Below are 23,371 nucleotides of genomic sequence, written 5' to 3'. Positions count from 1 at the left end.
ATTTGTTGCTTCCTATTTTTGGACAGCAGTGTGGAATTAGAATGACCATTCTATATTTGTTCATAGCTTCTCATGAAAATATACCAAAGTAATTTGAAAGGACCTAGCTTCCAAATTGCCAGGAACACAGTGACAGATTATAAAATTGCATTGATTTAGAGTTTACTAATTTGGGGATTTGTGTTAATATAGGAGTCATTTATAGGGTTTTTCTTAAATTAAAATAATTTCATATGGCAAGGCCTTTTGACTAGGGAAGATGGATGGGTGTACAGTGAAAAATGATAGATTAGTAGCAAATATTCCCTTGATAGTTACGTGTCTTAGTCCTTTCAGTAGCAGTAATGAACTGCCAGAGACTGGGAGGCTTATAAACACACAGAACTTTATTTCCCACAGTTATGGAGGCTGGGAGTTCTGAGATCAGGGTACATCAGCATGGTCTGGTGAGGCCTCTTACATGGTAGAAGGGGCTAAGGATCTCTCTGGAGCCTCTTTTACAAGACACTGATCCCATTCATGATTGCTCCACCCTTATGGCTAACCATCTCCCAGAGGCCCCATCTACTAATACCATCACCTTTTGGGGGTTAGGATTTCAACATAGGAATTTGCAAGGTGGGGCACACAAGCATTCAGACTGCAGCATTATAAAATAGATTTATTCTCATCGCTTCTCGGCCTTTTGGCTAAGATCAAGTGTAAAATAGATTTATTCTGAGTCTATAAATTTCCTTCAGCTTATCTCATTATACCCATATCATCTATGTATGTACATTATGTACAGGCATTCCCCAGCTGGATTTAAAAATAACTTTTTTAAAGTTCATTACTAGGGATTTAGGTTTTATTCCTCCAAAGGAAAAAATGTTACAGTGCTCTTGTGTTCTTTAAATTGAACATGTGTTCCAAAGCATACATCCAACCTGAAAAATTATTTAATATATTAGACTATTTTTGTTTTGAAGGTTAGAGGGAAATAATACCTAATTGCAGTTTTAGTAATTGAAGAAACTAAAGAACTGCAATCTTGGGTAAGAATTATCTTTAACCTGGTGCTTAAGGAAAATTTTATATAATTTGAGAGAAGGTCTTACTAAAAATTTAGGGAGAATCTGAAAGAGGTTTCTGGACCTCTACTAGTCTGTCTACTAGTAAGTACTAAAATAGAATGGAGAAAAGAAAAGACTTTACTGGTGTTACACAGTAAACCTTAGAAGAGAAAGCAAACATGTTGGAGAGTAGAAGAGAATGAGGACATTTGGAAAGGGGGGGGAGGTTGGATTTCAAAATTTTTTCCTCAAAGAATTATCATGCTGTTCTTCCAAATAAAAAGTAATAAAATAGAAAGTCGTGTGATAAGTTGATGCTTAAAAGAGGAAGTAATAATAATAAAAAAAAAAGAGGAAGTAATATATAGACAAAAATGATGACTGAGATTATAATAGATTATCTTATGGTTAATTCATGATAAATTGCAATCTTATATGAGTCACAAATAACTGTACTTGAAAATTTGTACTAGGTACAAGGTAACAAAGCATTTCCTTATTCTTGTAATCAATTATTTTTTCTTATACCTTTTTTTGTGGATTTGTATGCTGCCATAGATAAACGTTAGAAGATTCTGTATAGTTAATTAAAATTTTGTATTTTTTTTAAGAGTAAATAGGATAAAACCATATTGAGAAACAGCCTAGACATTGGGAAAAAGTTCTGCAGTTATGATTCTTTAAACAGAAAATTGGTGAAATGCTCTCTGGAAGCTGAATCAACTGTTAATGACCAGTTTTGGGACATGTCCTCAAAGTTTCAAAGATCCTTGTTGGATCTGTGATTTTATAATTTCTCTTAATCCAAAGATTTTTTAAAACTTAAGATTTAAGAATTTAGGTTCAGTGAATTAAACATTGAATCAGGGTCCATATATAGTATATGAACCAGGAATTTAAAATGAAACCTAAGACATGGGTCCTCACTTCAAAGAGTTCACAGGTTGAGGAAACAGTTCATATGTATAACTAATGGAGACAAAAAGTTTATAATTTAGTATATATATAATTTAGTGTTGTTGCTTTTTTAAAGATTTATTTATTTATTTTAGAGAGTATGTATGAGAGGAACAGAAGGAGAGAATCTCAAGCAAACTCCCCACTGAGTGTGGAGCTAAACACGGAGCTCAGTCTCACAACCCTAAGGTCATGACCTGGTTTGAAATCACGAGTCGGACGCTTAACCGACTGAGCCACCCAGGAGCCCCTTTGTGATCAAAATTTAAAGTATATTATCCCAAAGTAAGCTTTAGCATTGAATCTAATTTATGTAATAATATATATGCCAAATCTAATGCTGTGGCCACCTCCCCATCTTCCCATGCACGAGTGAAAATGCCCTGCCCTGCAGGAAGATTCTGAGTTGGAAAAAGACTTGTGCCTTCAGATTGAATAAGGGTCAGAAAGTCCCAGGCAAACTTCATTGGAGATTGAGGATGACTTACTTAGGGGGATGTCAGTGAAATTTTCAAACTCCAGGTTTCTTTTTTTTTTTAAGATTATTTATTTATTTGAGAGAAAGAGAGAGCGAGCGAGAGAGAACTGGGAAGAGGAGGGCTCAGAAGCAGGTTCCCTGCTGATGAGGGAGCCCGACATGGGGCTCGATCCCAGGTCCCTGGTATCATGACCTAAGCCGAAGGCAGGTGCTTAACTGACTGAGCCACCCAGATGCCCCTTGAATTCCAAGTTTCTTGTAGGTTACTTGTAAGCAAGAAGAAGAGAGAAAGAGGCTGGTAAAATACTTCTGCAACTCTAGCACTGAAAAGACAGTGGAGCAACATGAATGAATTATTGGGAGAAAGGAACTACCTGTCAAAAAAAAATCATATACATTGTCTGTAAATGTCAGGGCAGAGAACAAGAAACTATTGGAAATGCAAGGAATACCAATGGAGGATCCAAAATGCTAAAAAAGCTACTTGGAATAGCTCTACCACATAAAGATGGAAGCGTAAAGTAGTTCTGAAGATAAAAGAAGCCAATGAAAATGGGCAGCAAATGCAGTTTTATAGGAAACCTGTACAGTGTTGTAAGTAGTTAAATCTAAATGAAAAGAGTTAATCAAAATCTTGCTCTGCCTTTATGTCCTTCTCCACCTTTTCCCCAGTCTCAGTCCATTTCCCATCCACATCCCCTACACACTTCTTTATGGTCATTTCAGTGGATTTTCAAGAAGATGAGGTTAAAAGCATGTGTTCCATCTAATGTCCTGATATAGAAAATGTCCTGTTTTAAAAACGCTATACTTGTTACCATAAAGTTGTTGTGAAGTTGTTTGTTCAGTGCTCTTACTACAAGCAACCGAAACTAGCTATGGCAGATTTAAGGAAAAAGGGAAGTCACTGGTGGGGTACTGGGTACTGGTGGAGTACTGTACTCTACCTGGTACTCAGGACCCTTGGGAAGGCTGGAACCAGGCTCAGTTAATTGGAGAGAAATCATGCAAAATTTTGCAGTGACAACACTATCTTCATTTAGAAATAAACTGCCTTTTTCTTCTCTTTTCAAATGTAGGTTATATATTTGGGGAGAGCTCCAGAAGAAGCATATAGAATATTAATGTGTGAAGATACATCCTATATCCCTTTCAGGTAAATATAAAAATGACATGACAGATTCATTCAATCAGGCCCTTGCCAGAAATATCTTGAAATATCTTGGTGTAGTTGTTTTTGGTGAGGGGGTGGAACGGGGAGAGGTGGGGGGAAGACCTGGTAAATAGTCATTTTGGAGTGGGTACAAATAATACCATAGATCTAGGTTGCTCAACAGTGACGCTATTGACATTTTGTTGTGGGGGCTGTCCTATGTATTGTAGGATGTTTAACAGCATCTCTGGCTTCTGCCTACTAGTTGCCAGTAACACCTCCACCTCCACGAAAATAATTGTGGAAACCAGAATGTCTCTAGACATTGCCAGGTGTCCCTTGTGGCAGTGAATCACTTCTGCGTGAGAACCTCTGCCACTTATGGAAATTATACTTTGTAATCAGATGACATTCCTGGGATTACAGTACTCAGAGCTGCCACTGAGGAGTTTGGGCCCTGAAGAGTTAAGAAAGAAGTTTTCCTGATAAGCAGGAGTTAATTTCAGTAGCATAAAGGAACATCTTTGTCCTAGCAATACGCCAGCAGAGATAGTGGGTGAGGTTGCTCATGTAGCAAGCACCACTACTAGAAAAACCAAATGCCAAATGTCTCTGTCATCAAGGTGGTATAGAAGTAGTGTCTGTGTATAAGCAGGTGGTAGCCTCATCCTCATCTCAAACTTACCAGGTGATTGTGTTACAGATATTTTGAAAAAGCTTGTGTTTTTCTTTAAGTTCTCAAAGTTTCTCTACCTATTTCTCAAAATCCTTGACTTAGCTACATAATTGAAATATTATATGACACTTAACATGAGATAAACATGTGAAACAATTTTGCGGATTGCATACTGTGATAATTTTAAGTACTGCATTATTACTCATAAGTTAGTAGTTTTAGTATTGTTGCATATACCTTGAATGCCTGATGTTGAAGGGATGGCCTTGCTTTGAAAAACATAAGATTGTGAATTTGACTTCATTTTAGACAAGCTTTGGGATGGGTCCCCTTGATCTTTAGGCAGAATCTTCTTCAGTAAGTGTAGGACTGTCCATGGACTTAGTCCATGAAATAGATGTTTGTTTCAGCTTTATATTGCACTGAAGACTGTATGTTAAGTGATTTAGCAAATTAAAAGAATTACTTTGAACCCAGTACTACCATCTTTCTTTCTAGTGCAAGGATTATGTTAGGTCTTCTGTTATTTGAGGAGGGTAGGAAGAGATAAAGATTATTTTCTTTCTTTTTTTTTTTTTTTTAAATATTTTATTTATTTATTTGACAGAGATCACAAGCAGGCAGAGAGGCAGGCAGAGAGAGAGAGAGGAGGAAGCAGGCTCCCTGCTGAGCAGAGAGCCCGATGCGGGGCTCGATCCCAGGACCCTAGGATCATGACCCGAGCCGAAAGCAGAGGCTTTAACCCACTGAGCCACCCAGGTGCCCCTGAAGATTATTTTCTAAACTGGAGAGTGCTCTACTTTTTTTCTCAACCTGTGCTATTATAGCAATCATATACTTCCTTTAGAAGAAATGCTTGTATCTGTGGTCTATGAGTCATAGGCACATTGGTATATAGTTTTAATTTTGTTGTAGAGTTCTTCCTATTGGTATTCCTTTATAATAGTGCCATTCTTAAAGTTTATAACATAAGGTCCTGAAATAGAACAAGCACATACATTTCACATAATCCAAGTAAGGATCCATGGAACACTGTTGATGTAAAAGAGAATTTGCATTAATTTAAATGCAAAGGCCAAAACAGAATAAATGTTGCCTTTTTGCCATACCTGTGTTTAAAATTACTGAAGTTTGGCACTGAGAATTGAAGTTAGTTACTTCTGGTCCCGGGAGTACAGTTAGTAATTCTCTAAAAAACGGGACTTAGCTAGAAACAGCTCAAGTTTGTAAAACTTGAATCTTTGTAGGCCTAGATGCCAGATATCTGATGTATCTAAAGTATTGGTTCTCCAGGTATGGTCTGTGAATTAGTGTCAGTGTGTGAACGCTTTGTTACCGGCTGTGACAAGTATAGGAATTGCAAGTAAGATTTTAGAGACTTTTATAATAATAGAGTACTTTAATGTCTGTGGAATCAAATATTAGAAGAATTTGAGCTTGTATTTGATTTTTTCCTTCTATTTTTTCTAGTAATTCATTTTCACTTGTAAATAAAAAAGTAAAAAGATTATGTATTTTTATTAAATAGAAAGTATTTTTTATTTACAGAAGTTACTGTGTTCTTTTGTGGTATGTAATAATGCAATACTATCATATTTTATACTTCATTTTATAAAAGTATCAGCATATGTGGATTTAAAAATCTGGTGCTTCACCACATTTTACTGTTCTGTTGAACTTACTAATTAGAAAGTAGGTCTATCAGAATTAATAAAGCTTTGATAATTTTTAAGCATGATAATATTCTGAAAAATTGCATTATAGTCTTTTATCCTTGCCACTCTTTAAGTGCACAGTATAAATATAGCTGTTAACAAGAATAGCATTCATTTGTAGTTTAAACTTTTTATGCTCCATAGCAATATTTAATTAGATTTAATTCAACTTACATATAATTCTTTAACCACTGAGTTTACATGTTTGTATGTACCTATATATGACTTCTTAATGGATTATATCGATATTTCTCTGCCATCTAAATGAAAATATAGTATAAAATGTAGTTCAGTATTTTCTCGATACCTTATGATTATTATTGTTAGGAAGAATATACACTGCCATTCTTTGGTATTATCTGTAATACTCCTTTGCTTCTTAGTTGATTTTTGAGGGTGGGGGGGAAGAGGACCTTTGCTTTCTGTTTTCTTGGGAGATAGTACTGTGTAGTTTTTATAGCTTGATTATTGATGTTAGACCAAGGGGAGTTTGACCCTCGGTTCTGCCACTAACATCTCTATGGTTCTTTACAAATGTGAGACTTGGTCTCCTAGTCCATAAGTGAGAATAACAGTAAGATCTCCCTAATGGTTTATGAGGATTAAGTAACATCCTGCATATAAAACACCTAGTATAGTGCCTATCTTTAGCTAACATTTCTTGAACATTCATATTTTTGGGTTATTTTTTCTTTTTATTTAATTTTATTTATTTATTTGACAGAGAGAGATCACAAGTAGGCAGAGAGGCAGGCAGAGAGAGAGGGAAGCAGGCTCCCTGCTGAGCAGAGAGCCTGATGTGGAGCTCGATCCCAGGACCCTGGGATCATGACCTGAGCTGAAGGCAGAGGATGAACCCACCGAGCCACCCAGGTGCCCCTGGTTTTTTTCTTAATGTGTATCTTTTTCTTTCCTTTTTTTTTTTTTTTTTTTTAAAGATTTTATTTATTTGACAGAGAGCACGCAAGCAGGGGGAGCAGTAGTCAGGAGAGGGAGAAGCAGATTTCCCACAGAGCAGGGATCCTGATGTGGGGCTCAATCCCAGGAACCAGGGATCATGAGCTTAACCAACTGAGTCACCCAGGGGCCCCTCAATTAATGTATATCTTAATATAGTTAAAAGAAATCTACTAATCTCATATGTGTATGTAACTACCATCCAGTTCCAGGTATAGAACACTGCCAGCATTCCTAAGGATTCCCTTCAGCCCCTTTCTAGTCAGTAACCATCCCCCAAGTAACCACTACTGTGACTTCTATCACATCAGTTTTTCTTGCCTTTGAACTTCATATGAATGGAGTCATACAGTAGGAATTACAGAGAGTTGGGACCTAGCTTTTTATTTTATTTTAATTTTTATTTATTTATTTATTTATTTTTTAAAAGATTTTATTTATTTATCTGACAGACAGAGATCACAAGTAGGCAGAGAGGCAGGCAGAGAGAGGGGGGAAACAGGCTCCCTGCCGAGCAGAGAGCCCGACGTGGGGCTTGATCCCAGGATCCTGAGATCATGACCTGAGCCGAAGGCAGAGGCTTAACCCACTGAGCCACCCAGGTGCCCCGGGACCTAGCTTTTTAAATACATAATGCCTGTGAGATTTATCCCTGTTATGGCAAGTATCAGTAGTTCATCCTTTTTTTTACTGCTTTTGTAGCGTTCCATTCTATGAACATATCACAGTTTATTTACCCTTGGTCCTTTTGATGGATTCTTGTGTTATTTGCAGTTTTGGGCTATTATGCATACAAGCTGCTGCAAAAACTGTTTTTCTTAAAGCTAGTATTTGAGCTTGTTTTGCAGTTTCTCAGCAATACTCTTTTCATTCTTTTTTTTTAAATTTATTGGACAGACAGAGATCACAAGTAGGCAGAGAGGCAGGCAGAGAGAAAGGAGGGGAAGCAGGCTCCCTGCTGAGCAGAGAGCCCGATGCGGGGCTCAATCCCAGGACCCTGGGGTCATGACCTGAGCCGAAGACAGAGGCCCCAACCCACTGAGCCACCCAGGCGCCCCATCTTTTCATTGATTCTCATCTGCCTTATATATTTATTTATTTAGAAGATTCTATTTTTAAGTAATCTCCATACCCAACTTGGGGCTTGAACGCACAACCCCAAGACCAAGAGTCACATACTCCACTGACTAAGCTGGCCAGGCACCTGCTCCTTTACTTTTCCAAGTTTGTTTTGTTTTTGTCTTTGTCTTTTTCTTTTTCTCTTTTTTTTCTTTATTTTTCAGAGAGAGAGAGAGCACAAGCAGGGGAACCTACAGGCAGAGCGAGAAGCAGGTCTCCCTGCTGAGCAGGGAGCCCGATGTGGGACTCAATCCAGGACCCTGAGATCATGACCCAAGCTGAAGGCAGACGCTTAACTGACTTAGCCACACAGCTGCCCACTTTTCTAAATTTGTTAAATTATCTTAGTAACAAGTCCCCCTCTGGCAGCCTTAGATCCAGATTCATAACTGCTGTTCGGCTGTTTTGAGGAAACCTGATTGCTTGGGTAGAAGGAAGGATGTGTGGGTGTGTTTAAAGTTGGAGGTATTAAGAAATAAACATGAATGAGTAAAGAAAGATTTTTGTTGTCTATTCAGGTAGTATGATGTATGAGGTAGAAATTTAGCTGAGCCCAGATTAAAGCTTGTGGAATCATCATTGACTAGAGCAGGGCTTGGCCCATTGTAGGTTCTCAAAAAATATGCAACGAATAAATATTTCAGGTTATCACAGACTGAATCAACATGGCTTTAACTTGACTGGGGAAGAATTATCAGTAGGTTAAGAAGATAATAAAAGTAACTGAGAAAATATGGTAAAAAATTAGGATGTAATTTGAGAGTTCATCGTATTTCCCCAGTAATTTTAAAAAAAAATGTTTATTTACTTATTTGAGAGAACACGTGCTAGCAGGGGGAGGGACAGAGGGAGAGGCAGAGAATCTCAAGCTGACTCCACACTGAGAGCAAGTAACCTTACACGGGGCTCAGTCTCAGGACCCTGAGATCATGACCTAAGCTGACATCAAGAGTCAGCGGCTTAACTGAGTGAGCCACAGGCGCGCCTCCACTGACAATATTGGGTTTGGTTTAGGCTAAATTACTTCATTTCCCTAACATAGGTTCTCTTTCTAAAAATGTTCTTTATTCCTTAAAAAAATTATTCCTATAAAATGTATGTTTTGTGTTGATTCTATAGATCAGTAGTTCTTAAACTTGAGCATACATCACAAACATTTGGAGGACCTATTAGAACAAAAATTACCTGGCCCACCCATATAACTTCTGACTCAGTAGGCTTGGGGTGGAGCCTGGGAATTTGTCTTTCTAACAAAATTGGGTGATGCTTATGCCACTTGGCCAGGGACAACACTGAGAACTACTGTGGGTCATTTTGTTTTTCTCCTTTCTGAATATTGCCAATAAACAATTGGTAAAATCATTTTCTAAGCTGCATAGAGAGCTTTTCTAGGTTTTAGAAGGGCAGCTTTTTAAATTCAGAAGCTTATAGGAAAAAGTGGCATATTTTAAGACTTTGTGTGCCATCCTGTGTAAGCTCACTTATAACTTACCTCCTTAATTCTAACCAATTCAGACAGTAAAACTATTTTAAGTAAAAAGGATGTCCTTTTCCTCCTTATTCATGTTGCTATGAAAGTGTGTATTCTAAAGGTTTGTGTAACTTGAAAATTTTAAATGAGTTGTTTAATTTTTCAGGTAAGTAATATTATATTATTATAATAAAACCAAGGCAGGCAATTAATAATGATGGCTTCAGTAGCAGCCTGATTCCACCAGGGGAACAATTAAGGACTGTTCAGAGAGTCACAATTTGGCATTTCTAGAATGATCACAATTTTTAATTTTTATCTTGCCTAATTCCAAACATTTTCACTTTATAATGGCTCAGGGTAGCTGGAAAGGAGAAGCAGGTGGGAGTGGAGGATGGCCTTATTTTTCTGGACAAATTCTTAACTGACATTAAGAGATTTGTGGTAAGATTACAGATAGCTGTTGATGAGGTATTGGGTGGAGTTGTCTTTAAACTAATTTAAACACTTGCGCAGGAGTACCAAAGGTGGTTGACCCCATAGTTCCTGTGGTTTTCTTGGTGCCCTGATTTTCTAAGAATCAGAAAGAAGTTATTCATTTAACTAGTTAAAGACTGAAAACATAATGAGAAGAGCAGACTGCTTTTTTGTGTGGTTTTTGAATTTGCATTTTTTAAAATAATTTTTTATTTTTTTATAAACATATAATGTATTATTAGGAGCAGACTGCTTTTTAACTCACATCTAGTATTTCATTACCTTGATTTCCTAATATGATTTCTCTACATGGATGAACGTATACCTACAATACCTACTTAAACTTGGCATGCATGTATGTGTAAATACAGAATCAAAAAGAAGTCTTTCCTGGTAACAGTTTAATATGGTATTTTCCAGTTTGAAGAAAAATTGCAATGCTTTGCCCTTTTGTGGAGAGGGGAACATACTACTGATTAGAATTCCAGAAGAAACTTCGGAAGCCTAGCTATCAAAGCCAGAAATTATCTTGGGAGATCATTTGAAATTTAGAAAGTTGTCATTACTAATCCACATCTATAAAACAATTTCTACTGGAATATATGGAAACTGCAGTGAAATTTGTAACAGTGACTTATCCTTGACTTAACTAACCAAAAAGCAAGATAGATAGATACCATATATATATATATATATATATATATATTTTTTTTTTTTTTTTTTTTTTTTGAGCCTGGTCCTGAGTTTGTGGTTTGATTTTGAATTCTAGTCAGCTCTGTCTTGATGCAAGTGCAATACAGAAAATTAAATTAACTGAGCTATTTATTTCAATACTTTTGGGATTTCAGAGATGCTGCCTATGGAAGTTGCAATTTCTACATTACACTTCTCGACTGTTTTCATGCAGTAAAGAAGGTAAGTGATTCGTAGGATGCGCCCAGTGTTGAGTTGAAAACTATAGCCCCTAGGAAGGCTAGGCCTTCTACAAAGATCTTCCAAGATGTGTATGATGTCAGAGATATCTCATTTCCCCACTAATGTTAGAATGATGCCAAACCAGAAAAGTTTTTCTAAATCTGAGTGTTTCTCTGAATGAGTTGGGTGAAAAGCCACTTGAACAACAGAGCACAGTTAGAGATAGTTACGTAATTAGGTGCTAAATCCAGACTTGCTTTGAGTGTGTTGTGATTTCAGAGAAAAATAAGAAATAAATAGATTACTGGTTTATAAGTTCTCTCTGATTTGTGTATTTTATGTGTCCGATATCCACCAATCGTAATTACAACGGACATTTCTAGAACACAGTAACTGATACAAACACTTCATTTTTGTATCTTCAAGCATTCAATTTTTAGTTCAACAGAAGAATTTGTATAGCCCATTAGTTTGTTACTAGGTTTTATATAAGACTAAGTAGGTCACCACTGCTTTGTCAAAGCTATTTAAAAATAACTCCTGTGTTTTATAACCAGGGCTGCTTGCTGTTTTTGACTCTGAGGGACACCTTTCATATCACATTCTAAATGAATGGAGTCCCCTGGAGTTATGTGACGCAGCAGACTGTGGTTATAACACTCACTCCCTCAGGTATATGTCTTGAATGTCAGGGCAGCACGGGAAACAAGAATTGCAAATCGGTTGCTCATGGATCAAATAGGCCTTCAACAACATCTTAAGTTTTATGTGACTTGTATTTTCAGAGGCAAAAGAAACCTGGGTTTACTTTCTTATATATAATGAAACATGGTGGCTTTCTGAGAATTTTGAGAACTAAGTAGTAAACAAATTCAGAGATTAATTAGTATACCTTTTTTTTCCTATCTTAGGCAACAAGGTATGGATCTTAATGTTTTTTTTTTTTTTTTGGGTTTGCATCCAGTGATAAATGGAGCTGGTTGGGTTCATTACCATAGGCTTTGAGGCAGTTCCATCAGGCCTCAGATTAGGCAAGTAATGTTCAGAGGGAGTGCTCAAGAGATGGAGGGACAGCAAATGGAAACGAACCCCTTCTGGTTGCAGTTATAGTTCCTGCCAGATGGGCCCCTGGGAATTGCTAATGTAGGCAGGCATAACTGTCCTGATCCTAGGGCTCCCTTCTGTCCTTTAAAAGGAGAGGTGAAAAACTTAGCCTTGGAAATGGTCTACTCTAACATTCTATAGCAGTTTCCATTATTTCTCAGCTTAGTTTCTTTTTTTTAAATCAGATACTACATCCAAAGTCTAATTAATTAGCAGGAACTATAGGCCAAGTTTGCTTTTCTGTCTATATTTAATTTTATTTGATGGCTTCTGATTTTCAATTTAAACATTTTTTTTGTTGGTGGCTGATTTGGAATATTACTGCATATATAAAACATTTATAAATATAATTATGACTTAATTTTAATGCAGCTTCTAATAGGCTCTCCTATGAATAGAAATTGCCTACAAATTACATTTTATTGTATCATTCTGTTAGGAACATCTGTAGTTCAAATAGCATGACATATATTGAGTATTTTGAATTCAAGGAAATATAATTCATCATGGTCTTAGAATTTAAATAACTATTTTTAAAAACAGGGGCTTTTTGTTTGGTATTGTAGCCTTAATTTTCATTCGTATTTCAGTAGTTTAAATTTTGAAAGTTGAGTTTATAGAGTCACCCCTTATGAACCAAGAATACTTTGCTGATTGACAATTCTTGCTTATACAGAGAGATGAAAAGTACAGTGAAGAGAATGTAGTCAATAGTAGTATATAATAACATTGTATGGTGACTGATGGGGACTACATTTACTGTGGTGAGCACTGGGTAATACCCAGAGTTGTCAAATCATTATGTTGGACACCTGAAACTAATAAAACATTGTATGTCAACTGTACTTCATTTAAAAATTCTTGATTATATACTGCTTGGCAAGGAGATCATCAACTAGGGACAACACTTCTCAGGGACCACCAGCTGGTCTTTGTGTCAGAAACTAGATACTCTTCTTATTTTGCTTACGTGGTCTGCCCGCTGCAATTCAGAGTGAGGCCACAGAACAGAAATTTTATGGTTTTTCTTCTTATTGAAAGAAGAACTTTTTTCAAAATTTTGAATTTTGAGTAGTATCAAGAACATTAAATCTTTTAATTCAAATTCAAAAGAATTTGAAAGTGAAAATGTTTATGAAGTGGCGGGATTTGCTTAGAATAAGCTGACCTACAGTTTCCTCCTTTTTTATTTATTTAGGGATCATTGCTTGGGCATTAGATTTGAAGGTTGAGTGGTGTTGAGCTAATAAGTTTAGTAGCATTACTTTGAAAACTTGTTTTATTCAGCTCTGCATGGATAGGATGATTGATGAAGGAAAATTTTAAAAAATCAAATCTCATTAAAATAAATATTGTTATAGCTAATTTTCCAGATAATGGAAGCATTTAAAACACATAATCCACCTTCTTTGAAAACTAGTAAGTGGAACAAAATCTAAATATAATAATGCTCTTTTGGGGTACCTCCTGAAATTTTAATTAGGAAATTGGATTGGAAATTGTTTTCTTATTTACATCTTTATTAAAAGCTTTCCTTTGGATTTTAGGCAATGCAGTATGACTTCCTTAATTTCAACTCATTTAACCTTGATGAATATGAACACTATGAAGTAAGTTTTCAAGGATATTGCTTTTAACTCCTTTATTCATGTTTTACTTACAGATTCTTGTTTTTTAAAGAAGTGAATGATTTAGATGTGTATAGAGTAAAAAAAAAAAAAAAATTTCAGGTCTTTATCCTCTTACCCCCAGTTCTGTAGTTCCAGTTCTTAATGGCGATTTCTGCATTTGATGCATCTTTTCAGAGTTGCATGAATGTGCTTATGGGCATTTTTCTTCAATTTTCTTTTTTTTTTTAGTGTTGATGATTTTCATGTAGTGATTAAATGAGAAAATCATAAAACCCTTAACATAGGATCTGATGAGATGAGTAGTCATTATATATCTAATTACCTCTGGAAAAAACATTTTTACCACAATCTTTTGTTGATATGAAGTCAAGACTGTATTGGTTGCAAGTTACAGAAAGTAAATAGAAACGGCTTAACTAAAAAAGGAAAATTTATTGACTTATATAAATAAAACGTCCAAGAGCAGGTATAACTTCATGCATGACCTGATTAATGTACTCCAGTATTTGAAATTAGACTAAAGCTGCCCAGTAGTGATAAAAATGGTGACCAGCAGCTTTGATTTATTCTCTCGGCAAAGTCATCAGAAAAGACCCACAAGTTCCTCATTGGCCTGCTTAGATCGTGTCCCTAGCCTAAACCAGACTGTGTTTCTGATGAGGGTGGTTGGTAGGTGGGCCATCTTGGTAGTTTGAGTGGAGTGCTGGGATCAGCCCTATCAAACCACCCAAACAAAAAGAGAGAGAAGAAAGTCTAGGAAAGCAAAGCAATAGATGTCCTCTACATTTTTAAATGTAGTGTATTTTTTTTTTAAGCATAAGTAATTTGGTTCTACCATTCTGCCCTTTAAATAGATAGCAAAATGCTTTGCTGAAGGTCTCTTCACCATGAATCCTCATGGAATCTTGTTTCTTTACGCTACCGTGGTTACCTTGAGCAGACTTTCTCACTCATAATGGAGTGCTTCCATAGATAGCACTCTATGCAGCAGTATCTGGAATCCTCGGATAACTGCCCTTTCACAATCGATTTCTAGAGTAACTATTATTTTAAACTGTTTTGTTTTAATAGTTACAATTAGTCACTACTGTGATATACAAAGATCTAAAACATAGCTCAGGATTGATTCATTCAGGCCAACCATATCTTCTCCGGAATGGGAGTACATATCTGAAGTACAATATATATTTAATTTGCATCTTAAACTAGTAAATATAACTTAATACCATTATTTTTGTGCTTATCCTCATAAAATTAAACATTTAAAATAAAAAATACTTTCTCCTTTTAGGCAAGTAAAACTAGTAAGACTGCCAGTTGGTATCCTTCAGTGGAGCAGAGTGGTATCTTTATGTTACTAAGGAGTAATATAGGTGCTAATTAGTTTCCCTCTCACTAATGCAGAAATTGCAGTGTTGCGGGAGTAACAAGGTTGCTGACAAAAGCTGTTTACTTTCAGTGAAACTGCATTGAGACCCAGGGAACTGTTTACGTAGCTACAGACCATGGGTCGTTTTGTTCAGTCTCTGGTGTATTTAAAAATTTTGGATTCGTGTCTTTCTTTGATTCCATGATGCCCATTTTTTCCCCATTTTAACTTCTCTGAATTCAGGATGCATCTTACAATCTGTGATGTCTGCAAATTCAATGAAATCTAATCACAGTTTCTCATTAAAAACTCCAGATTTCTGGTTTCATTTCAAAATTGAAATATCTGGGCCCATTCTCATTCCTGCTTAGGCCTTTTTAGTATGGAACATAGGCTCATTAATTCCCCCCACTGATAATTAAGTAAATTGGATTTGGATTACCTGACTGGCCTATAAATACTCAGGCAACTCCCAGTTTATTTCTTCCTTGTTCTTGAGTGCACATATGTGTACCCCAATTGCAAAGCTAATTGATCTTGTTTTTATTGCTAGTTTTTTTTTTTAAGATTTTATTTATTTATTTGACAGTCAGAGATCACAAGTAGGCAGAGAGGCAGGCAGAGAATGGGGGGGTAAACAGGCTCCCCGCTGAGCAGAGAGCCCAATGTGGGGCTCAATCCCAGGGCCCTGAGACCATGACCTGAGCCGAAGGAAGAGGTTTAACCCACTGAGCCACCCAGGCAGTCCCTTATTGCTAGTTCTCTCCTTCTCCACTATCACGTGTCTTCCCCTTCCTGCTTAAATCTTTGTGTATCCATTTCTATTATTGTTAAAGTTTAGCTATATCTTATAATAATTGTTATGGTAACTTAGTTGAAAGGACTTAATAAGAGGAAGTAAAGTGTTTTAAATTTCAGTTTATATTTGTGTTTTTTTCTAGAGATATACTGTAATCTCACTGTACTTATAATTTCATATTTCCTGGTGGGGTTAGTGCAAATTTCTCTTACTGAATAGCTAACAAAATGATGGAAGTGTGTCTCTCTATGAGTAAAGTGTAAATATGGAGAAATCAAGAATTTTGTTATTTTCCCTTTGTTGAAGGAGTCAAGATTGCTCATATTGGAAGACAGTCATTCAAGGAAAATAGGGAAGCTTCTGGATTCACTCATAGTTTAAAAAAAAAAAATCACTTTCTTATTAAGTAGCAGTAACCACATGAGAATTTATGTGGATAAAATAACCAAAATATGTAGTTATATTTTAGGTAGCAGGAGTCCGCTCTATTTTCCAAAGCTGACTATCCCAAAGAAATGCTATCTTAAGAAAACTGATTAGGACGAGGAGAAGTTAACTAACTGTTCCCTGGGAATACTCATAGCAGGCTTACTTTTAACTTTCTTGTCTCCTAGTCATTTATATACACTTTTGTGCTAAAACAAATGGATTTGAAGTCCTTCAGACACCAGTATTGAGAAGGAATGTGGACAGGAGATTAAATCTAAAAATGAATTGTACTGATATTCCCTTTGCAGAAAGCAGAAAATGGAGATTTAAATTGGATAATACCAGACCGATTTATTGCCTTCTGTGGACCTCATTCAAGAACCAGACTTGAAAGCGGTATGTGAAAATAGGGAACCTAGTATAATTTTGTTATTGTAAGAAGTATCCACCTGTATTTTCCTTTGGAAGAGGCCAAAGAGTTAAACCATGCTTGTCTGTCTTAATTATTTAAATAAACTTGGTCATTTTAGTACATCATTCTGACTGGCTTTTAACTTCTTAAGTTAGTGCTTTGCCAGTTAAAATCAAACTGGTATTCAATCCCTAGTCCAGATATTCTTTCCACCCAATTATAAGTAAAATTGTTATCTGTTGTTTTCTTTCTGCATTTGACAGCATCTGGTGAATTTCTTTATGTAGGTTACCACCAACATTCTCCCGAGGCTTATATTTCATATTTTAAGAATCACAACGTTACTACCATTATTCGTCTGAATAAAAGGATGTATGATGCCAAACGCTTTACAAATGCTGGTTTCGATCACTATGATCTTTTCTTTGCGGATGGTAGCACCCCTACTGATGCCATCGTCAAAGAATTTCTGGATATTTGTGAAAATGCAGAGGGTGCCATTGCAGTACATTGTAAAGGTATGTTTCCAGGGTTGGTTAAAGAATGGTGGATGTGCATGTGTGTATGTTTAGAAACACACGAGCCCCATTTAGATTATAAGCCAGAATACATGAAGCTGCCCTTCTTGTACTTTAAGTAAGTTGCTTTTTTCTTAAAACCACTTTATTGAGGTACGACTGACATTAAAAAGCTGTGCATATACAGAATGCTTTTAAAACCCTAATTTCATGTGAAAAGTATAAATTATATTCATTGGTAACCCTACAAAACCTTATCACACTAAAATGCATTCATTTAGAGGTGCCTGGGTGGCTTAATTGGTTAATTGTCCAACTCTTGGTTTTGGTTCAGGTTATGATCTCAGGGTCGTGAGATCAAGTCCCATGTCAGTCTCGTGCTTCGCAGGGAGTCTGCTTGAGATTCTCTCCCTCTCCCTCTCTTGATGTCCCCTGCTCTCACACATGTGCGTACTCTTTGTCTAAGTGAACAAAATCTTTTAAAAAAAGAGACATGCATTCATTTATTCCTTAAATACCTATTCAGTGCCTTTTGTTTGATATGTTCTAGAATATGTCAGTGAGAAGAGCAGACTCTAAGAGCCTCTCTTTGTGGAGCTTATAGTCTAACAAGTTCCTATGTTTTCAGCAGCTATAAAGCAGTGCCTTGGCACTTAATAAGTATTTACTGAATAAATGATTGTGTATTAAGACATTGTGTGGTGTACTAGGGTTTATTTAACTTCTCCCCCATTTAATAATGGAAAAAAGCAACCAGATAAGAAGATCCATAAGGAAATTGAGGATTTGAACAACACGGTAAATCAACTAGAAATAACAGATACCTTAGAACACTGCCCCCCAACAAGGGAAAACACATTTGTCTCAAGTACACAGAGGCCATGGTAGTAATGGTTGCACAGCAGTGAGCTGGTTAATAACACTGAAATGTACACTTAAAAATGGTTAAAATGATCTCCAGATACTGACCATAAAGAAACTGAGATCTTTGAATTACTGAACAAGAATTTAAAACAGCTGACTTAAAAATGCAGTGAGCTAACAGGAAACACAGAAAAAAACTGGGAAAATGATGCATGAACAAAAATGTTAAAGTGGTAAACTTTGTCATGTGTACCTTACCACAATTAAAAAAAATAAATAATTAAAATCCAACACTGGTTATTTTATTTTTTAAATTATAATAAGCAGTTGAGGTTATTCTCACCCTCATTCAGGGTGGTTCTGCACCCCTCAACAGACATTTGGCCATGAATTCTTCCCTAGCTTACCCTGTGGAACCTGACAATTTAAGCACGTCTAAAATACAATAGTGGGACACCAGTAGGGTAGGCATTCCCATTCCAAATAAGAGAAATCAGGAAGAAGAAAGGTCTGACAGGTCCCAAGCCAGTCCAAAACCTGGTAAGGCAAATGCTGTTAGATCTTAAGGCCGAGACATAATGTTCTGGTTCCTTCCCTGTTACGCAGGCCCCGTGGGTAGTGGCCATGCTCCTGAGGTGGTGGGCAGGAACAGCCTGACCCACTGACCATAGATCCGGCCCTACCCTTTGAAACCCAGGAGTAGACAATCTTGCCCCCAGGCTTATATTGGCAGTGACAGCCTTGTTGGTCCCTTGGGGCTTTGCTTCCCTTTTCTTCAAGGATGAGGCATGTTTTCAGTAAGATATTTCTATTAGTCCTGTTAGAATTCCAGAAACCTGAAAGCCTTCCTTTATTTCATCCTGTGTGTATCTCCTTTAATTCAGACCGGCAGCGTGCCTGCTTGGTATAATCAATCCCAGCACTGTTTTTGGCTTCTGAGATGGCTGCTTAGATCCATAGGTAATCACTTTATGGAATGGGTCATAGACCATTCCCTTGGTGTTCTATCCAGAACATACTTTCTCACTATTTGCAATATGAAGAGGCCTAGAATTTCCTAAATGTTTAATTTCTGTTTTCCTTAACAACTTTTTCTTCAGTTCATCTGTCTCCTCTCACATTTTACTGTAATAAGGAGAAACCAGGCTGTACTTCAACAGTTTGCTTATAGGAACGCCTGGGTGGCTCAGTGGGTTAAAGCCTCTGCCTTCGGCTCAGTTCATGATCCCAGGATCCTGGGATCGAGCCCCACATCGGGCTCTCTGCTCAGCAGGGAGCCTGCTTCCTCCTCTCTCTCTGCCTGCTTCTCTGCCTACTTGTGATCTCAGTCTGTCAAATAAATAAATAAATAAAATCTTTAAAAAAAAAATAGTTTGCTTATAAATCTCCTTTTCTAAATATCCAAGGTTGTCACAAGTTCTACCTTTCATAAAGCACTAAAACAATTTAGTCAGCCCCCATCCCCCAACACACACTTTCTAACAAGGTTTCCAGTAACATGTTCCTCATTCCCATCTGAGTCAGAACCAGAATCACCATTAACACCCATATTTCTACCAATAGCCCCTTCAGTGTGGTCTTAAGTTTTTTCCAACATTGTGCCTTAAAACTTCCAGACTTTTACAGTTCCAACTCCAGAGCTCCTTCCCATTTTTACATATGTTACAGTAGCACAGCATTTTACAAGTACCGAAATCTGTCTTAAGTGAGGGTTTTCCAGAGAAATTAGAACCAATGGGCTGTATATATAAAGAAAGAGATGTATTATAAATAATTGGTTCATGTGAATATGGAGACTGACAAGTACAAAATCTCTCGTGTGAGTTGGCAGGCTAGAGACCCAGGAGAGCTGATGGTGCGGCTTAAATCTGAAGGCAGGCTATTGGAGAATTCTCTCTAGCTTGAGGAAGCCAGTCTTTGTATTCTCTTCAGACCATCAACTGATTGGATGAGACCCACCCACATTATGGAGGGTAATCTGCTTATTCACAGATCTAAATGTCAGTCTCTTCCAAATACACCTGCCAGGCTGACATACAAAATTAACCATCACAGGAGGTAATGATATAGTCTAGATGAGAGTAAAGGTGGACAACAGAAATAGAGGTAAAAAAAGAAATCCATGTGAAAATGGGAATAAAAGTAGAGTAGGAAAAAACTGTTGGATGAGGGAAGAAGTGTAAAAGTTTAAGCTCATGCATTTGGAAAGATGGTGGTACCATTAACAGAAAACCCAGAGTAGAAAACACTGTACTCATTGAGAATCATCACTTGGAAAAAGTGATTTTCACTTTGACTACATAGAACTATCTGGGGGATGTTAGCAATCTCCATGTCAAGGCTGTATCACATACCAATTAAATCAGAATTCTGGAGGTGAGACCCAGTGTTTTTTAATACCCTTCAGGTAATTACTGTGTGCATCCAAACTTGAGAACTGCTGTTGAGGGAAGCAGAATCATGGGAAGCCTTCTAAAAAATTGTACCTGCCCAACACAATTCTGGAGTACATGAGACCAGGTCCCTTTGGTTTGTTTCTTTTTCTAGCTGGCCTTGGACGAACAGGCACTCTAATAGCCTGCTACATCATGAAGCATTACAGGATGACAGCAGCTGAAACCATTGCTTGGGTCAGAATCTGCAGACCTGGCTCAGTGATTGGACCACAGCAACAATTTTTGGTGATGTAAGTAGACAGAGAACTTTGGTTTCCTCAGGAGACACGTGGGTCTGGAAAATGATGGGAAGTAGGGTTTTTCTTAGTCTCCAGTAACAACAGATAGTCTGTAGGAGAGAGTCATTTGTGTGTGTCTTTCTGGAAAAGCTGTATTTTGATGATGTTATTTAAATGCTCTAGGAAACAAGCAAGCCTCTGGTTGGACGGTGACTATTTTCGTCAAAAGTTAAGGGGACAGGAGAATGGAAAACACAGAGCAGCTGTCTCAAAACTCCTCTTGGCTGTTGATGACATTTCAATCAATGGGGTCGAGAATCAAGAAAAGCAAGAACCTGAACTGGTAATCGAACCATCCCCATCACGCTGTTGTCATTGTTTTCAGTGCTGTTGAGGACGTTATAGGGCACGGGGAAATTGTAGATAAAAATAAAAAAGTACATTTTGAGGGATTATTGTCATACATTTTTTTTTAATACTTATAGCCCCCTCTAGGAACTTTTTATTCAAAATAGTTAAGATAAGGTCATATGTCCATAAAACTAAAATTGTTTGTTTGCTTACTAGGCACCAGAAAAATGAGGTATGTGAAGTAAGCTCTTTAGATGAACCTAGTTGACACTTCCCCGTGTGCCTCCCCACCACCTTCCCATTTTGCGACAGTTAATTTGGGGGAACTAGTTGTTCTCAGTTGGGAAATGTTAAAGAATCAGGAGTTTAGGGGGTAGTGGTACTATAGTGAGTGGTGGTACATGGATTGTGAAATTTTATGAAGACTGTTTCATTATTGAAAACCCATGATGCCTCCTCACAGTCAGTATGTTTTATAACAAGAGTGCTGTTGGGTTCAGTGTCTGTAAAGTCAACTGTTGGTTGTCTTGAAATGCGACCTGTAGCTTTATTTTGAAAGCAGCAAAATTTTTTAGAGTTCAGCAGTTTATTTGTATGTGTCTATGTGAATAAATGCAGGTGCTATGCTTTACTGACTTAATACGTGCAACTTAAGTCACTAGCTCAGTGTTTCTTTACTTACACAGTACAGTGATGATGACGAAATCCATGGAGTGACACAAGGTGATAGACTGCGGGCCCTGAAAAGCAGAAGACAGTCAAAAACAAACGCTATTCCCCTCACGTGAGTCTGGTTTCCTTTGTGTGGTTGATGTTATGTAATATGTATAGGAGGTCCTTCATGAGCATTTTTTCCTGTTTTTCTCCATAGTCGCATGCCCATTATGCTACTTCGAAATGGTTATTGACATTATTTAAAACCCAGGGTTGTTGCCCAGGAAGCTCTTGGCTGTCCTTTATCTCCGTCTTGTGTTGTAACCTCTCTAGGCTGTGTACATAGGAAAGCAGTATTGGGAATGCTTTTTCTCCATGGATAATCACCACAGGCCATCCTCAGGAGAGTGCCAGCAGATATAAACCACAGAATAACAGATTTGCCCAGAGTTGCTGAAATTGTGTATTTCCTTAAATTCACTACCATATTATAGACCATTTGTTCGGATATGGTAGCATTTAATCAGGGATGACATTGTAGCTTTATGTTCTATTATTTTAGGGCAATAATGAACTAGATTAAATAAGAATTTTGTATTTTTCATTTGAGGAGTTATTTTCAAGTTACAGAAGAAGGTTTAGTATGGGATAGGAAGTTTTATAGTCAGTGTGTATATGCTCACCTGTACTTGATTCTGTAAGTGCTAGTTGGGATTCAACCTCATGGACCATCTAGGATTGTTAGAAAAATATGTAGAATTTAAAGACTTGGCCATTGCACTTTTTTCTAGTATGTTCTTTAGTATATGCTTTCATTTATGCTGTTGGATTCCTTCCTTATAGTAACCTTCCTTTTCATTGTGGGGTACCACATTTCCAGTTATGTCCTTTGTTTTTTTTTTTTTTTTGGTGGGGTTAGAGAGAGAGAATCTTAAGCAGACTCCATGCCCAGTGTGGAGCCCAATGCAAGGCTCAGTGTCATGGCCCTGAGATCATGACATGAGCCAAATTCAAGCATCAGACCCTTAACCGACTGAGCCGCCCAGGCACCCCTCTGGTTATGGGGTTTTTTTTTGTTATTTTGTTTTGTTTCATCTGATTTTTTGGGGGGGTGATGTAGACATGTGATTTTGTTCAGTAATCATCTTGTAATACAGTAAGGACCTAATGACATCATAAACGTTCATGGCAGAGAACAGGCCTTTTTTTTAAATTCACAGTGGTTCTTCACTGGCACCTCCTTGTTATCTAAAGTAGAATTACACAGAAGGCATGTGTCGTCATGGGCCCCTGCCTTGAGATGTTCTTAAAAGACACACAGAAAAGAGCGCAGTTGAAAAGGGCCGTGTGAAGGACACGTGTCCGTGTGGACTACAGGCATTCACCGGGCCTTCTCCAGTGTGGGGCAGCCGCATTTCACTGAGAAAGCTTTCAGAATGGTGCCTTTTGTGTCATTTATGTAACTCCAGATGCCATTTTGATTTTAATTTAGAAAATCTTCATCTAAGGCCTTGATGGTTCTTTTTATTTAGAAATATTGTAGTCCCTCCAGATAATCCTCCTGAGGCCAGAGGAGGCGTGATAGGTATAGGTACT

General features: G+C 37.2%; 1 protein-coding gene across 17 annotated transcripts in view; it reads left to right on the top strand.

The window, feature by feature from the left end:
- Positions 1–23,371, top strand: part of CDC14B (cell division cycle 14B) — a 106,974-nt gene that overhangs the window by 64,179 nt on the left and 19,424 nt on the right. For 9 of the 17 annotated variants that reach the window (XM_047699736.1, XM_047699741.1, XM_047699734.1 and 6 more), the window contains 8 exons: positions 3,567–3,643; positions 10,904–10,970; positions 13,622–13,684; positions 16,611–16,698; positions 16,978–17,232; positions 20,644–20,782; positions 20,954–21,113; positions 21,808–21,905. In XM_047699736.1, coding sequence (XP_047555692.1) covers positions 3,567–3,643; positions 10,904–10,970; positions 13,622–13,684; positions 16,611–16,698; positions 16,978–17,232; positions 20,644–20,782; positions 20,954–21,113; positions 21,808–21,905 — 947 coding nt within the window. The remainder of the gene's footprint in view (positions 1–3,566; positions 3,644–10,903; positions 10,971–13,621; positions 13,685–16,610; positions 16,699–16,977; positions 17,233–20,643; positions 20,783–20,953; positions 21,114–21,807; positions 21,906–23,371) is intronic. The other 8 variants (XM_047699744.1, XM_047699738.1, XM_047699740.1 and 5 more) reach the window with 1 other exon arrangement.

Source organism: Lutra lutra, chromosome 13 (assembly GCF_902655055.1).
Source record: "Lutra lutra chromosome 13, mLutLut1.2, whole genome shotgun sequence".
Lineage (NCBI taxonomy): Eukaryota > Metazoa > Chordata > Mammalia > Carnivora > Mustelidae > Lutra > Lutra lutra.
The sequence above is the reverse complement of the archived record's forward strand: the minus strand, read 5'-3'. Positions and strand labels throughout refer to the sequence as shown.